This window comes from Vanacampus margaritifer, chromosome 19, assembly GCF_051991255.1.
Source record: "Vanacampus margaritifer isolate UIUO_Vmar chromosome 19, RoL_Vmar_1.0, whole genome shotgun sequence".
In the NCBI taxonomy this organism is placed as follows: domain Eukaryota; kingdom Metazoa; phylum Chordata; class Actinopteri; order Syngnathiformes; family Syngnathidae; genus Vanacampus; species Vanacampus margaritifer.
The window spans coordinates 775001-792349 of record NC_135450.1 but is presented as its reverse complement, the minus strand read 5'-3'; the positions used below and the strand labels follow the sequence as shown (position 1 = coordinate 792349).

The following is a 17349-nucleotide window of genomic DNA, read 5'->3' as shown; positions in this document are numbered from 1 at the left end:
ACTTGTGCTGTGCTTGCATGATGTAGTAAGCAGAGGTGGGCGCGTCAATTAATTGTGAACGTGCGTCATTCGGCAATCGTAACAGTCAACACACCCTTCTGTCATCGTCAAGCCGTCAATATTTCAAACCAAACGACATTGTAATCGTCAATTGTCATTCCCTCAGCGAAATTGGCGTCCAAATATGAAGGTTGATTTGATTAACCCGCTAGAACAGAGGTGGGCATCGAGGGCCGCAGTCCTGCAGGTTTTGCGTGTTGCCCTTCTCCAACACAGCTGATATATGATCAGCTCATCAGCAAGCTCTGCATAAGCCTGATAACGATCCTGTTGATTGGAATCAGCTTGTGTTGGAAGTGAGAAACCTACAAAACCTGCAGGACTCCGGCCCTCGAGGACCGAGATTGCCCACCTCTGCGCTAGAAGGAAAACCTCAAAGAAAAAAAAAACGTATTTCCTTTTGCCAGACTTTGCGGCCAAGCCCTTTGCCGAAAAGTCATAATGATCTAGCATGGAGCATGATCAACATCTTAAGGCTTTTCTGACAAATTTTCAACTGGATCCCTTGAATAAGCTCTGGACAGTAGATAAAAACATAAAGTATGATATTTCTTGTCACCACTAGGTGGTGCTATATGTATAGCCGAATTTGATCATGTATATGTTTTCAGGCCGTGACTGATGCATGAGAATTTTTGGAGTTTGTACAGGGGAGTTATTAATCATTTTCTTTCCTGAAAACAATTGGGTGTTAATTATTAAGTAACATATTTTCTTTTTTGTATTTTTAATTGCTTTTAAATCAAGTAAAAAAATATTTTATCCAATATTTGATTATTAGATAGAATTTTCAGTTGGATACTCATATACTTTAGTGTCTGGAGGACCAGGGGCGCAACTACCTACTTTCTGAAGAGTATGCAGACGCATGACTGCAAAAAAACAAACAAACAAAAAAAACATATTCGTTAACAAAATAAAATAAAATCAAAAATAATAAAAAAAAAACGAAAACTATAACTGAAACTGCATTTAATGTTAACACAATATAAAACACAATACAAAACTAAAACTATCAATGGAATGTGTACGCGTGACGTCTCCAAGTCAAAGGTGTCCAACAAGTTAAAATCAAATGTGTGTGCGTGAATGTGCATTCTTCTTAAAGGGAGAGTAAGATATTTTTAGTTTATGTTGATTATGGTAAACTTCCACATTTCTTGACCGATTTCAATCGTTTGAATTTTATACTGTTCAGCTCATTTAAATAAAAAATAAAAAATACATTAAAAAAAAAAACATACACAAGATTATTATTATTTTTTTTTAAAGGCAATGGAATGGACTGCTATTTAAATAGTGCTTTTTTTAGCTATACTGCCTGGTCTCTCACGTCTGCATAGCAACTGCCTCCACTGCCAATCATCTCTCTTACTGTTTTGCTCAACTCAACCCCTTTTTTTCTTGGTGTACTCAAGGCTTGGCCTATCTACGGGCGGCCATCTTGGCCAATTGATTTGGTACGCCCAGGATTCTCGCCACTCCGCTCGCCCAGGGCGGCGGCCATCTTGGCCAATTGATTAGGTACGCCCAGGATACTTGCCACTCTGCTCGCCCAGGGCGGCGGCCATTTTGGCCAATTAATTAGGTACGGCAAGGACTCTCTCCCCCTCGCCCACCCGGGTCGGCGGCCATCTTGGCCAATTTATTAGGTACGCCCAGGATTCTCGCCACTCCACTCGCCCAGGGCGGCGGCCATTTTGGCCAATTGATTAGGTACCCCAAGGACTCTCTCCCCCTCGCCCACCCGGGTCGGCGGCCATCTTGGCCAATTGATTAAGTACGCCCAGGATTCTCGCCACTCCCCTCGCCCAGGGCGGCAGCCATCTTGGCCAATTGATTAGGTACGCCCAGGATTCTTGCCACTGTGCTCGCCCATGGTGGCGGCCATTTTGGCCAATTAATTAGGTACACCAAGGATTCTCTCCTCTCCGCCCACCCGGGGCGGTGGCCATCTTGGCCAATTTATTAGGTACGCCAAGGATTCTCGCGACTCTGCTCGCCCAGGGCGGCGGCCATTTTGGCCAATTAATTAGGTACACCAAGGATTCTCGCAACTCTGCTCGCCAAGGGCGGCGGCCATCTTGGCCAATTGATTAGATACGCCAAGGATTCTCGCTACTCCGCTCGCCCAGGGCGGCGACCATTTTGGCCAATTGATTAGGTACGCCCAGGATTCTCTCCCCTCCGTCCAGCCGGGGCGGCGGCCATTTTGGCCAATTGATTAGGTACGCCAAGGATTCTTGCCACTCTGCTCGCCCAGGGTGGTGGCCATCTTGGCCAATTAATTAGGTACGCCAAGGACTCTCCTCCTCGCCCACCCGGGTCGGCGGCCATCTTGGCCAATTGATTAGGTATGCCCAGGATTCTCGCCACTCTGCTCGGCCAGGGCGGCGTCCATCTTGGCCAATTAATTAGGTACGCCAAGGACTCTCTCCCCCTCGCCCACCCGGGTCGGCGGCCATCTTAGCCAATTGACTACTACTAAAATTACTACAAGTACTACTAATACTACTACTTCTACTACTACAAGTACAAGTAGTAGTACTATTACTACTTACTACTACTACTACAAGTACTTGCTTACTACTTACTACTATACTACTGCTACTATGTCTACAAGTACTACATACATGCGTCTTTCCACCTTGCAAGAGTCAGCAGTCCCATTCAAAATTTCCGCGGGAATTTTTCTAGTTGTCATTAACATTGTTTATTGTGTTATTGTTCAAGGTTGTTTTCTTTGTTCAAAATGTTCGGCTTACTGTTTGTTTTCAAAATGAGAAGGAACAAATGCAAAATTCAGGCGGAGTAACATGTGAGGCACATTTTTGAAAATAATGTCATACAATGTCATCGTGGTTCTAAATCCAGTCAAGAAGAGCAAGTTACTATCGAAACTGAAACAAGAGATAGCACAAAGAGTTTTTCTCCAAGAAACTCACATGAAAAAACTTGAGCATGCAAAATTAAACCTATTTGATTTTAAACACGTATTCTCTTCCTCTGGCCACAAAAGGGCCACCTTATTAACGGGCCTGTTAACTATGAACACATATCAGAGAAGATTGATGAAGAGGGTAGGTTTGTCATGACTACAGGGAAAATTGAAGGGATAGACTTAACATTCATTCAATATGTATGCTACTCTCGGCAGCAATTGATTCTATCAAAGTGTTTTTGATATGATGACAAAATCCCAGGGTACAGTTATTTGTGGGGGCGATTTTAATATTAGGTTAAATTCACTGTACTCAACAAGAAAAGTTACACTGAGGGGCACCCTGGTTAGAAAATTTTAATCACTCATGAATGAACTTGTGATAGATACATGGCGAGTACTCCACCCAACTAGTAGGGATTATACATACTACTCATTCTCTCATTCAATGTACTTATGATTAAATTATTTGTTTATGTTTACTAAGGATAACTTTAAGATAAGAGGCAGCAATATAACCACAATCGATTTGTCAGACCACAGTCCAATTTCTATAACTTTTTTTTAGAGAACAAACAGAAGAAAACTCAGAGGAAGTTGAACTCTAGCATACTGAACGACCCACAAATTATGGGTAAATTAAAGGACAGCATTAACGATTACTTACACCACGACTCAGGAGAGGTGTCACCAGGGATCTTATGGGACACACTTAAAGCTGTACTCAGAGGGAAAATCATTTCTATAACAACACATTTAAAGAAAATAAGAGCTCAAAAGCTGAATAAACTTGAGAAAGACTTGAAAAAACTCCAGATATAAGACTAATTAATAGTAATATAAAGAAAAAGGAAATAAAAAAAAATACAGAAGGAAATTGATGACATATAATAATAATAATAATGATGATAATGCATCAGATTTATATAGCGCTTTTCTAGACACTTTACAATTGAATGTATACGTTAGTGAATGTATGAGTGTATAAACTCATACATTCACACTGTGGTGGCAGTAAGCTACTTAAGTAGCCGCACCTGCCCTGGGGCAGGGTGACGGAAGCGTGGCTGCCAGTGTGCACCTCTGACCACCACCAAACATTCGCACCTTTCATACACCAGTGTGAGTAGCACTGGAGGCAATGTGTGTGAAGTGCCTTGCCCAAGGACACGACCCAACACGTGACTTGTGGAGAGTGGGCATCGAACAGCCGACCTTCTGGCTACTAAACGATCTTCTCTACACCCTGAGCCACAGGCGCCACAATTTATACCCTGGAGACCCAGAGAAGACTTTATGAAGAAGGAGTAAAGTCGGCAAACATTTTAGCATATAAATTGCGTAAACAACAAGCAGACAGAACAATCAACATAAAATATCCTACGAAAAGGATTCATGGAACAAACAACAGAAAAAATACAAGGATGCTTTTTACCGAACTTTATATTCACAATCACAACCCATAGATGAGGCTAAAACTGACTCCCTCCTGAACTCTTTAAAAGTTACCTGACTTGACTAGTACACAAAATGAAGAATTTATGAAACCGATATCCCTCAAAGAGATAGACACTGTGATCTCCCAGCTTAAAACAAGTCCTCTGGGGCTGATGGTTTTTACGGCCCAATAGTACAAATCATTTAAATCTGAACTATCTCCACTTCTACTTAGGACATTCAACTGGATAATACAGGGTGGAAACACACTTCCTTTTTAGAAGGAAGCGATCATAGTGGTTATACACAAAGATAGAACCGAATGTGGCAGCTATCACCCAATAAGTGTTTATAATAAGTGCAATTTTAGCTCGCAGGTTAGAAAACATACTGCCTAATATTATACACTTAGATCAAACGGTATTTATTCACCAAAGACCAACATTAGACAACACAAGACAAACATTAACATATAATGAATCAAAGTCCAAAGATCAAATTAAATCAATGATAGTGTGGTTAGACACGGAACAAGCTTTTGACTCAGTGGGATGGAGATTTTTATACAAGGTGATGGGGAAATTCGGCTTTCAAACTAATTTTATTAAAATAATTCAATAACTACACGATAGCCTCAAATAAGATTAATGGAGACCTATCAAACTCATTCATTTTGGAGAGAGGAACATGGCAAGGCTGTCTTCTGTCTCCCTTTTTGTTTGTTTTGTTTATTGAGACCTTAAGCCAACTGATAAGGCAGAGTAACCTTATTAGAGGTATTACAATTGCAGGTTTGGAACAGAGGGTGGCGCTGTTCGCTAATGACATCCTGGTTTGCTTAGAGGAGCCTGAAAAATCTTCACTGGTCTGATGATCTTACTTTTAGACTATGGGAGACTTTTGGGATACAAAAACACAAATTATTCCACAAAAGTCACAAAGTCTTTGAAATACTTGGGGATAGTATTAACACAGGACCTTACTAAATTATCAAGTCCCAAATTTGAACCATTATCCTTAAACATAAGAGAAGACATCCACATCCTTCCCCATTTACAGTACATCTTCAGAACTCTTTCGGAGGAAGTGAATGATAAATATTTGAAAGAATGGGATAAACTGATTTCCCCGTTTATATGGCAAGGGAAAAGGCTAAGCATCGGATATAGTGTTCTACAACTAAGAAAGGAAAGAAAAAAGGTGTGGGGGGGGGGTGTAGGTACATTAAACACTCGGCACAGAGTCATTAAATACAGTAATATCCATAACATGGTCAATCTTTTCAGGTGGTGAGCATACGACCACTGACTTCCCCCGAATAGGAAGGATAAAACATTACACTCACAACGTATCTGTCATTTACTGAGAAAAACACACTACATAGCTTCCAAATTCTACAAGAGGAATACGGCTTGGAGAAAAATGACTTTTTTAGATGTCAAGGAATTACTTTAAAAGAAAGGTGGGAAAAGGAGCCAGGGATAAACACTATCTGCAGAGGTGTGGGGGAGTATATGGAGCCTTCAATGGTCTTCAACCAATTCAATAGTCTGGAGAGAACACTGCTGGAAGCATGTATTACGATACTTGAGCCCACTCCAAGTAAAATACAGAAATGTTGATGCATCCTGTTGGAGGCAGTGTGGTACAAAGGATGCAAATCACTTTCATGTATTTTGGGAACGCCCAGTTGCCATACTGGAAGGGAATACAAACAATGTTGAACAGGGTGTTTGGAAAAAAAAATACCCCTGACTTTTGAAACCCTATATTTTGGTCAGACTCAGCTGTTGAATCGCAAGAATGACATTAAGTTACTAAAACTCCTTTAGCAGCTAGCAAAAAGATGATTACCAGAAGGTGGCTGAACCTGTTGGCTCCAACTCAGGAGGAGTGTATTGGAATCATTTATGAACTGTATAAATTGGAGAAACGGACCTACTGCCTGAGAACACAAAAAGCTGAGTTTGACAATATTTGGACCAAATTGAAAGACTTTGTCACCCTGACATGTATAGATTTTCAAACTTGATTGTGATTGTATGACATTTTACCTTCTCGATTTGTATGTTAAGTAAGCGTTTAATTTTTTTTTATTTGACCTTTTTTTTCTGTTCTTTTGCATCTTGGTAGGTTTTGTATTTAAAAAAAAATGTAGCGATTCATACTGTAAATCAACATTGAGAATGATTGTATTGCTCTTGCATATTTTCCCCAAGAAAATTACAAAAAAATTAAATAGTCAAGCCCAAAAATAAATAAATAAATAAAAAAGTTAAATAAAATCGAACTAAAATGACAATTTGAAAACTCTAATAACTTTGCACTCCCTCATTTCAAGAATGGCATTGTAATGATAACAGCAAATGTGTATTTGCCTGACATCATTGGTTGGTGGAATGCTCCTCCGGACAGCAGAGGGCTTTTGTGAGCGAGGGTGGGGAGCAGATTAAGGGCAGAGCCAAGATGTATCGATGTACTCCTGTCTGTACATAAGTGATACATAAAGTACCTGTTTTCAATGGCGACTACTGCTAACTGGGTCATACATGATCGTTTCTCATACTCAACCCCCCCTCACCCTGCGCCGCTTACCCAATGTCTCACTCTTCTCATGATCTGTTAGATTGCAAGACAGCAGCAACTTGTCAATTTACTAGCAGCTTCTTTTAGTAGGGATGAGCCGGATATCCGTACAACCCAAGTATCCGGTACAGATTAAAAAAACAATTTCAGACACGGACATAATTCCCTATTATCCGTATTGGACGCTCCAGCGTTCCTCTCACTAGCTGTCATTTTGCGACATATCTACAACGTGTTTGCATGTAAAAGCGACATTGGAGACAATGCGCGGACTAACCAAAAATTTTAGACAAAATTGGCCCACACAACAAATTTTAATTATTATTTTTTGTTTCCTTTATATTAGGAGAGTAATTATTGGACATTTTTGTCCAGTCGCTCTTCGCTGCTCCTCTTCGCAAACAAGCTGTTTATTTTGGACTTATTTCCTCATGATCTACGAAACTCGCAATATTTTTGACAATATTCAAAACGAAGCACTGCCACACATTCATATAATAATAATAATAATAATAATAATAATAATGCGCAACGCTTTCAAATCTCATCCAAAATATTGCGAGTTTTGTTCTAATATTTCCAGACTATGATACCACATGTCTGCACATGTACTCATAAATTTTGGAGACAATCAGTCATGTGTTTTGTTTTGACATAAAGTGACGTTTATCTACAAATGGGATCGAGCCATCACGACGTGAACAATTAATATTAATAATAATAAATATAAAACCCTGCGAGATTAGTTCTAATATGGTCAGCCTTTAATTAACACATGTATCCATAAATTCTGGTGACAATCAGTCACGCTTTCATTCATAATGCCACCATCACGGACCGGTTTCACATATATCGGGTTGGCTGCATGCATTTTCGCAAATGTCTGTTTTTCCCCTTTCTTTCTGAAGGAAGAACATCCTATGCAACCTGAGATGCATAGGAGTGTTATCCAAATTATGTCAATAGGCTACTTGACGACGCCTAGGCATTTTTATAGCATAATATAGACTAGGAATAAGTCCAGTGTTGTCCCTTGCTCACCACGTCATCGGGACGACGCGCTGCACAATAGCTCAATATGACTGCGTACATGTTATGTCATCATTTCGACACGTAAACAAGCAGGGAGTCAGATGCCATTGATATTTTAATGTTTATATGGCGTTATGCCCGGGCGGCAACATCATGTTGCGTTTTGGATGGTGGAGGAATATCACCTGCTTGTACTGTGCGTGTGCACATTGAGCACTTGTAAAACATGAAATACAAATTATTTGTATTTTATGTTTTACAAGTGCTCAATGTGCACGTGTTGAACATATATTCTATTTGTAACAAATAGAAAATATATTCACCTCTCTCGCTCTCTTTAATTAAGAACGTTTGGTAGTTAAAAACAAAAAATATGAAAATAAAAAAATGTATTTAAAAACAAAAGCTACGTTGCATAGTTCATCATTATTTCCTACTTCATTTGCTGTATACAGCAGTATTACATATTATTTTCAAATGTTTTTCCTGAGTATATAAAAACTTAAATCGTTCCTTTATTATTGTGATCAAAAACATTGAATCTGAATTCTTAGACTGGTTAGTAAATATTTATTCTTACACATACATTTTAAAAATTTATGAAAAAAACTTGTTAGAAAAATAGTTTACTTTTGTGATCACTGATTTGAATCTCAATTAGGCTGTTTTGGCAATGGTTTTCAAATAAACTAAGTAACTAATAGCAACTTTTGATCAATCCATATCAATTTCAAATTTTATTTTACCATTTATCTTAAGTGTGAAATTGAAAAAAGAAAATTACAACTGAATTGATGTAAGCCCCACTTATTTCCGATCAAACCATCCCACATCTGGTTTAAGTCATGCCCTCTTCCGGTTTAGGCTACGCCCCTCCGAATACAGATACAGATAATTTAGATGGTTGAACAGATGAGATGCTAACATAACTTACCTACTATCTTTTAAGCACTTCAAAAAGATGTTTTTCGTCCTTGCGAAATCTTTCTCCTTATCCCTCTTTCCTTTTCACATTTCAAATGGAAACACTGGCGCTGCAGCGTGTGCTCAAGGGGGGCGTGCACTGGAACGCCGGCCCGTGTGTGTGCGTGCGTGTTTGTGGGGGCGTGTGCTTGGGCGCTGTGTGTGTGTGCGCGCCGCATACTTCGCATACCCCCTTTTTGCGCCACTGTGGAGGACTGTTGGGTTGTGAATGGGTAGAGGGTTGGGCGTGGTCCGGCTGTGATTGACAGCAGCAACTCACTAAGAAGGCGTTTAAGGAAGCGTGTACGAGAATGAGATATAGTGTGTAACTTCTCGTGTAATTGTAAGAGCCAAACAAACAGCCAAATTGTGTTTAGCCTCAAGATGGCTCCAAACACACTATTTTCCCCCAAATTCAAGCTTTCAACAAACATGCACTAAAATGTCAAAATAATGACCAGGACATGTACTGTGGACAGGCCCGGACTGAGAAGGCGGGACCAGCTGGATTTTTCCCGGTTTGCCGCCAGGAGGCGCTGTTTATTTCGGCCCGCGAGTTTGTTTCAAAAGCAGCAATTAAAGTGCTTTTGGTACAGACGTAGCCAGAACCAGAGTGACTAACTTTGAGTGGTCTGCATTTTCCCGCTTGGTCGGCCTGAATTATGGACCTTTTGGCCGCTATTTTGTGCAGAAAGGATCATACGCATTTTTTAAGCAAGCGCCACGGTCACTCTGTCTCCCCTCCCCCCACCTTAACCAGGCTGCTGGCTGACACACACAGCCAAACTAATTAAACAATATACTGAGTGTCTGGACTCTCAAAAGTAGAAAAAAAAGAAGAAAAGCATCACTTTGTCTCTCTCTCTCCCCTCCTCACCCCCGCCAACGCCCGCTGGCCGACACTACAGCCAAACAAGACACTCTTTAAAAAATCATGTCAGATAGCAGAAAAGACAAGTAAAGGCAATATTAAAGGAGTGGAGCTGGCGCGCCAAATGCGCTCTAACTCAAATGTATAAATCATTGCAGAGCCCTATAGAAGTGTGCCTGATGGAGAAGACAGTAAGCAACACCAACACAAAAACAAACAAAATAAAGTGGCTGATAAAATTTCTACTAGTCATTTAATATTGTGGTATTTGTATTTGTTGGGAACAGTAGGTTACATTGCGGGAGGAAAAAAAACATTCTGCCCCACTAGAAGGAAGAGATAAATAGCAGGGCTTAACTTGCTTTGTGGGATTTAAATATATATATATATATATCCTAATTACATTGAAAACAAATATAGAAATGACTATTTTTTAAGTGTGACTGAAAATAACTTTTGCATTTTGTACACAATTTTGTAAACCCTGCCCTTGCTAATAGTAATTCAATTAAGCACATTCCAGCACAAGGAAGTGTGATTGCAGTTCATAATTTGAGCTCTTTATACCAAATTTGTCTTGTACTCTTGCCACTTGCCTTTTTATCTCATTTAGGCTTGTTTAGAGAATATGACAGGTGGTCAAATCAATTTCTTTAGCACTCTTGAATTTATTTATGTTTTCATAATTGTTCCGATATACTTATTGTGATCTAGTAAGTTATTTATTTTATGATCATACAAAACATAACTATTACGACGTTGGTTACTTATTCAAATGTTTAATATATTTTAGATTTATGCATTAATACATATGAAATATACATCTTAATTAAAACACTGTAAACTAAAGTGGGCCGGTCTGAGCATGAAACTCCAGGACTGAAAATGAGTAGACAGCATTTGAAGACCAGTTTATACAGTTTATCAGCAAAAAAAAATACAGTGTCTAATCCGCAAAAAATTGCTCCCCAATGTTCAGAGGTGGCCGTGTCAATGAATTTTGAACGTCCGTCATTTGGCAATTGTCAACAGTCGTGACACCCTTCAATCGTCGTCAATCCTTAAATATTTCAAGACGAACCGCATTGGTAATGATCAATTTGTCATTCATCGATTGCTGTGCAAAATGAACACCAGTCTATGATTCCGCCATTCAAAGTGGGCATCCATCAATGCTCCATCATTTGTCAATGCGTTAGCAAAATGGGACATCTATCATTGACGAATTGCCGACTTTATTTATGGATTGATAATTACATTGACAGACGGAAAGAAACCCTTTCACCTAGCAAATACGCTCTTAAAAAAAACTTTGAGCCTTTGCATGAGATTAGTTAATGTCCAAGCTGTAGACACAGTTAAGTAAGCATTGTTTAAATGTTTGTTCCGTTTCTAAACGCAGACAGAGACAAGTTCATCAAGTAAAAGAGCAAGTGAAAGTGAAGATGCCAACAACAAGGTTCCCAATCTTGGCCAGGAAGGTGCCTCTTATTCTTCAGGCTGCGCGGCTGTTGATAGGCCCCAGACTGACAAGGTAGGTGTTCTAAATCTTCTGTCAGTACACTTAGACTTTTGTTAAATTCCTTGACACAAAAAGTATAATATGTAAAATAAACATAACACAGACAATTATGGAGAAAATAATAATCACAATTATTTTTGCTTGAGTTTAAAATCACGAATAATAAAACAATTATTCATTGATTTTTACTCTTTTACTGCCAAAAACATCAATTGACTTAAGGACACTCACTCCCACTGTATACCGCCAATCACGTCAATTGTTTTTTTTTTCTAAATGGGCACTGCAACATCTTGTGCAGCGCTCCTTTTGTGAATGGGTGGAAAAATCACAAAACAACCACTAACTATGGCCAGCAAATGGCAGCATTGTATCTCTTTTCAATGGGCTCCAGGTAGTATCAAATTACAAGAAAACATGGCGGATCTTAGAAAATAGAACATTGTCAAGGATGATATAAATGATCTAAGCCTTTGTCACATTAAATCAAATTCACAGAGCGCCACTAGACAAAAAATATCAAAGTCAAAGTCACTAAAATGTCTTTTCACAAAAAGCTTATTTTCTCTTTTTTTTCCCATTTTCGCTAGATGTCACTCAAATTACCTATTTTCAAATGGTGATTACTAAAGAATGGAATAAGGTAGAAATATACTTTTTTTTCTAATGAAAGAATGGAATGGGATCTTTCATGTGGTATCCACCATGTTTATGTAGTCATAGCACACAATATTCCATTTGCCTTGAAAGATGAGTTGAAATCACATGGTGAGGCTGCCTTTAGCCACTATGGTCATCACCTATGAGCATCAGGTCCGCAGAGACTATTGAAGTTTTTAAGAGGAGGCTCAAGACATACCTTTTTAGTTTGGCATTTAAATTATCTTTTTTAAACCCATTTTATATCTTTATTTATTTCTATTCAATTATATTGTCTTTTAGCTTTGATTTTGACTTCTGTTTTCTTTAAGTGTTGAACTGTTTTCTTCTAGTGTTTAACTGTTACTAAGTTTTTAGCTCCCGTGTATCCTCATGGGGGAGCCTCCGCACTGGGCGAGATGGCTGGTCTTCTCCTGCGGGCGGGTGGCCATCCCGGGAGCCCTTTGGCCCCGGGGGACTTGGCGCGCTTCACTCTGTGTGCGGCGAGCTGTGGCCAGTCTGGGCCGGGATCTCTAGGATTACATTGCTCCCTGTGGTGGTTGGTAGTCATCCCTCTCAGTGTGGATAAGCTCCTCCTGGGTGCCTTTCTTCACAGGGTTTTTCTGCACAATGTTGTGGTTTATGTGTCTGTGGGTATGATCAAGGGGATGTTGGGAGATGTTTGACTTCGATACTATACCTGCTTAAAATACCTCGATACCGGTACTGAAAAACAGTAAAAGCAGCTAAATTAAAACTGACAAAAGAACTCCAAAATATTTTTATTTATCATTAATTCAAAGTATTGCTATATACATGTTAATTTATGTACACACAGTATATATATATGTTTACACTGTATGTGCTTTCACATTGCATGCCATATTCTTGAAGTACTGTATTTGGCTGCATTTGATGTAATCAGTTTTAAATATTGGCAATACAGTAGCACTCCAATGACTCATGTAACGTTGCTTGAGTGTGCATGAATGTCTCTGCTCTTCTTCATTCTGTTCCCAATTAGTTGAATGTGTAATCAAATACTACAAACTGGGAACAAAATAATTCACACGCCACTTATTTTTAAGGGAAGTGTCAAAAATGCGTCACAACCTGTGTCTGTTGCTCTGTCAGTTGTCTAAGCTTTTTCTATGCATAACTGTGATTTCCTACTGTTTGCCCATTGCAGGAATAATTGCTGCTTTCGTCTGCTTCTCTGCGACATTTGGCATTTGCTCTTGTTAAAAACGTTTCTAAAACTGAAAATTTAAAACCACACGTGTGTTCTTCATGTGTTTATTGAAAACATGCGTAGGCAATGCCAATGCTGTCGCGTGGCTTCCATTCTGCTTGCGCACTCCCGTGGAGCCTTAATTAGTGTGTCATACTTCTCAACGAGGAGTGGACAGCCAGAGAGGGTTACACTTAATGAGCTTTAATATGCTTAATTAGCGCTTCATACTTGTCAACAGGAGTGCAAGTTCAGCGAGGGCTTCAGTGTGTGAAGCCATCTTCCTGCGCCCTCTTGCACACATGTTGAAAGAGGCGTGTCGCTTACTTAAGGCGTTTTCCACATATCGGTAGACAGCCGATACGTCATGCGTGTATGTGTACCTGCCTTTAAAACAGAGTTGGCAGGCTGTCTCGTATTTTATTATTATTATTTTTTAAGTACCGGTACTAAGAAAAAATGATACAGAGCCGTTTTTGACACCAAAACATCAAGGTACGGTACTGGTACCGGTATCCCGTGCAACACTAGTACTATGGATGTTTTAATTGTTCAGCACCTTGTGTTGCATTTTAATTAGGGATGCACGATAATATCGGTGGCCGATAATTAACGACACTTATCGAACAATTTAAAGAAATCCGCCGATAATTATCGGCAATTATCAACCAATTTGACGTCATACAGATAAACCAGATAATAAAGAAATCCGCTAATAAGAATAGACACGCTATGTTGGTCCATCTGTTGTTTGTGGCTCAAATTGTGCCCAACCCCTCAAACTTAGTGTCACTCAGTGTATTTGTGATACCATCCATAATGCACGCAACGTCGTGTTGAGTCCAACTGTTGTTTGTGGCTCAAATTGTGCCCAACTCCTCAAACTTAGTGTCACTCAGTGTATTTGTGATATAATGCGACGTCGTGTTGACAGAAGCTGCAACATGGCAGTCGTCAGTGTGAGCTTTCTTTACTGTGTCTCCCCAAAATGTTAGCCTCACAGTTTTTTGTTGCATTTTTTTTTTTTTACGACTGTTTTGTTTTGGCAAACTCAAAATGAGTTGTCTATGAAGCAGAGATATCAATCAAATTCAGCTTCATGGTACTTTACTCAATGTTTCAATTTACTTGTACATGTTATACTTTATAGTAGGACTCAAAAGTATATTTGTATTCAACTTAATTTTGCAAACAATTAATTAATTACTAAAACTCAACCACTCAAAACTATGATTATAGCCTTACGCCCATTCATCCCTTCACGTTGAACACTTTATTCTTCAACACTATTATTTTTGTCAAGTATATCAAAACCTTAAAAATATCATGTTAAATATCAAGCTTCTTGCATTTTTATTATTTATTTTTAAATTTAAGCATTTCATTACCTTCTTTATCGTATTTATTTTGTTGTTATTTTCACAAATCTGGGGATTTAGTGGACTAATCTGGGTGCGTTCAGTGTACTTTTTACTACGTAGGGAATTAGATGCACATTAATCGTTTTTCTTCGATTGCCTTTTAAAGATGGAGAGAAGCCAATAATCAAAATCACGATAACATTTAGAAGCATCCAACCCTATAACGCTGTAAAGGTTATTATATTAAATTATAATAACTATTGTACTTTTCCCTAAAATACTGCCGAGTATTAACAATATTATTTTTAGGGGTGAGCGAGTACAGCACTATCTGTGTCTGTTCGACCTTCAAAATTATCTGTATCTGTATTCAGAGTGGGCGTGGCATAATCAGGAAGTGGGAGTGGTTTAACCGGAGGTAGGCATGGCTTAACAAAAAATGGGTGTGGCTTACATCAATACATTACTGTATTTTTTTGTACGAAATTGAAAAAAAAATTGTTGATATGAATTGATCAAAAGTTTCTGTATTTTTTGTTTATTTGAAAACTTGACAAAACAGCCAAATAAAGAATCAAATCAATGCCTTTGATCACAAAATAACTATTTTTCAATAGTTTTTATAAACTCCGAAAATGTATGCGTACGAATAAATATTTACAGAAGTCTAATCCTCCAGGTCTTGCTATCCAATCCGCTACGTTGTTACCTCGAGCCGCTGGGTGCTGGTTGTGACGTAACGGACGCGACAATCGCGAGCGTTTACCAAAACTCACAATTGTGCCAATTTCTGCCAAAGTATAGAACATTCGATAAAACCACTATGACATTCAATACATATTAGCATACTTACATTTATGGTGTCTATTGCGTTTTGTTATTTCCTGGTGTCACTATTGCTTCCCATGTTGTAGTAAGAGAGAACCGGGGGAGGTTGGGTCTATCTTCGTGAAAAGGGACCTGCAGCCCTCGTCTCAAACCCTCCCCTACATTTTACGGAGAATTTGGAAGCTCCTTTGTCCGCGTGAACGCGCATTCATAAAGGGGTGGGACGAGATTAGGAGTAATGGGCAATATTGGGATTGGGCATCAATGTCCCCCACCTCCCCCTGGACAAGGGAGAAGTTCTACTGGAGGTGGGTGCTGAAGCTCTTTCTGACAGGATTCTGTCAGATGTTCCCAGCAGACCCTCACAATGCGTTTGGGTCTGCCAGGTCTAACCGGCTTCTTGCCCCACCATCGGAGGCTTACTTCTCAAGAGAAATTATGATAAAAGTGTATAAACTATGTAGTGAGGGATTTTAGAGCCATTTAACTTTTATAATAAATGTAAATCATAAAGCTAACTTCTTCGTGAAATTTCATTTATTGTGATTATTTTTTGGAACCCAACCCCAGCGCAAAACGAGGAAACACTGCATTGTATTTTTTTGTCTAGAGGGTGGTCGGCTGGTGTGCAGCTGTGTCTCAATGGTTTAAACCCAGAAATATATTTTTTGTGTATATGTGACTTTTTGTCAGGTTCAGTCAACCTAGAACATTTTAAACAGACAAGGAAAGACAAGAGACTAAGGTTATTTTTGGCTTGCGAGAACAGACAGATGTGCTCAGTTACAATCTCCACCGAGGCATACTCTCCTTCTCTTATTATTGGGTAGTCACTATTTACATAGCCGTTGCTGCTCTAAAGAGGAGGGGGAACACACAGCAGCAACCATCACGGATATGAGTCATTGTGCAGATAATAATAAAGATGTGTCTTCCTTCGGCGCTAAAGGTTTCAACAGTCAAAGTTCATCCGCAGTGTTTCAGCCATGTGATAAGGCACAGTTCCTGTTTTGCAGCTGAACGAGCATAAGTCATGTTTTGCAATACTATATGGGATAACTTATGTACATTTATTGTAACACTTTTGTGCTTTTGATGGGCTGTAGTCAATTTGCGATGTTGCCACATCATGCAGCAGCAATTCATATTTTGTGTCATGGCAAAACCGTACACGCAGTGAGTGTGCATGCTTGGATAGTTCAATTGATCCCGCTCCCATCTCGCTGCGCACCTGCCGTAAATGGAAATGCATTGTAGGCTGTCTGGTGTCGTGCTGCGGTCATGTTAAATGGCATTGGATCACGCCACCAGCTCCTCTCCTACTGGAGGCGTCACAGCGTTGCCACTCTTGAATAGAACATGTTTTCAACTCAAGGTACCTAACCGTCGCAGCAGAAGTCCCCTTGCCGCACCGCACCCCCAGCACTGCAACATTCAGTCATCTTCGCAATGGGAAAACTGATATTAATAACCCTGTGTGATTTTTCTGCTTTCAAAACACACCAACTTGGTTTGAATAACACGAGTAATCAATTGGATTTTAAACCTAGCTATTACCACTGAATTGTATCGACCCAATAAAGCAGGGTCTAAATGGGCAACTCAAGAGTTGCCATAAAATGTAAGGTAAGACATAATGCCAAAAGGCAGAGGTGGCTTCATTAGTGAAATTCCGTGATTCGCCTGCAGAAAACCAGGGAAGTCAATCATCAGTCCATCATCTCAGGCTGACTCAGTTCATCACTCCATTGCATTGTCACTGTTGTGGCCCGTTTGTGATGTTACCGCTCCTGCATGGCGTAGTTTCCCCACCTGTTTTCTTTTCAACTTTTTCAGTTCAAACTATTCTCTTACCCCCATGCTTTCAAACTCTCGTTG

At 39.5% G+C, this 17349-nt stretch overlaps 1 protein-coding gene across 2 annotated transcripts in view; it reads left to right on the top strand.

The window, feature by feature from the left end:
- The window catches only part of ube2j1 (ubiquitin-conjugating enzyme E2, J1), a 45687-nt gene that overhangs the window by 27400 nt on the left and 938 nt on the right, over positions 1 to 17349 (top strand). For both annotated transcript variants that reach the window (XM_077552484.1, XM_077552485.1), the window contains exon 7: positions 11293 to 11424. In XM_077552484.1, the coding sequence (XP_077408610.1) occupies positions 11293 to 11424 (132 nt within the window). The remainder of the gene's footprint in view (positions 1 to 11292; positions 11425 to 17349) is intronic.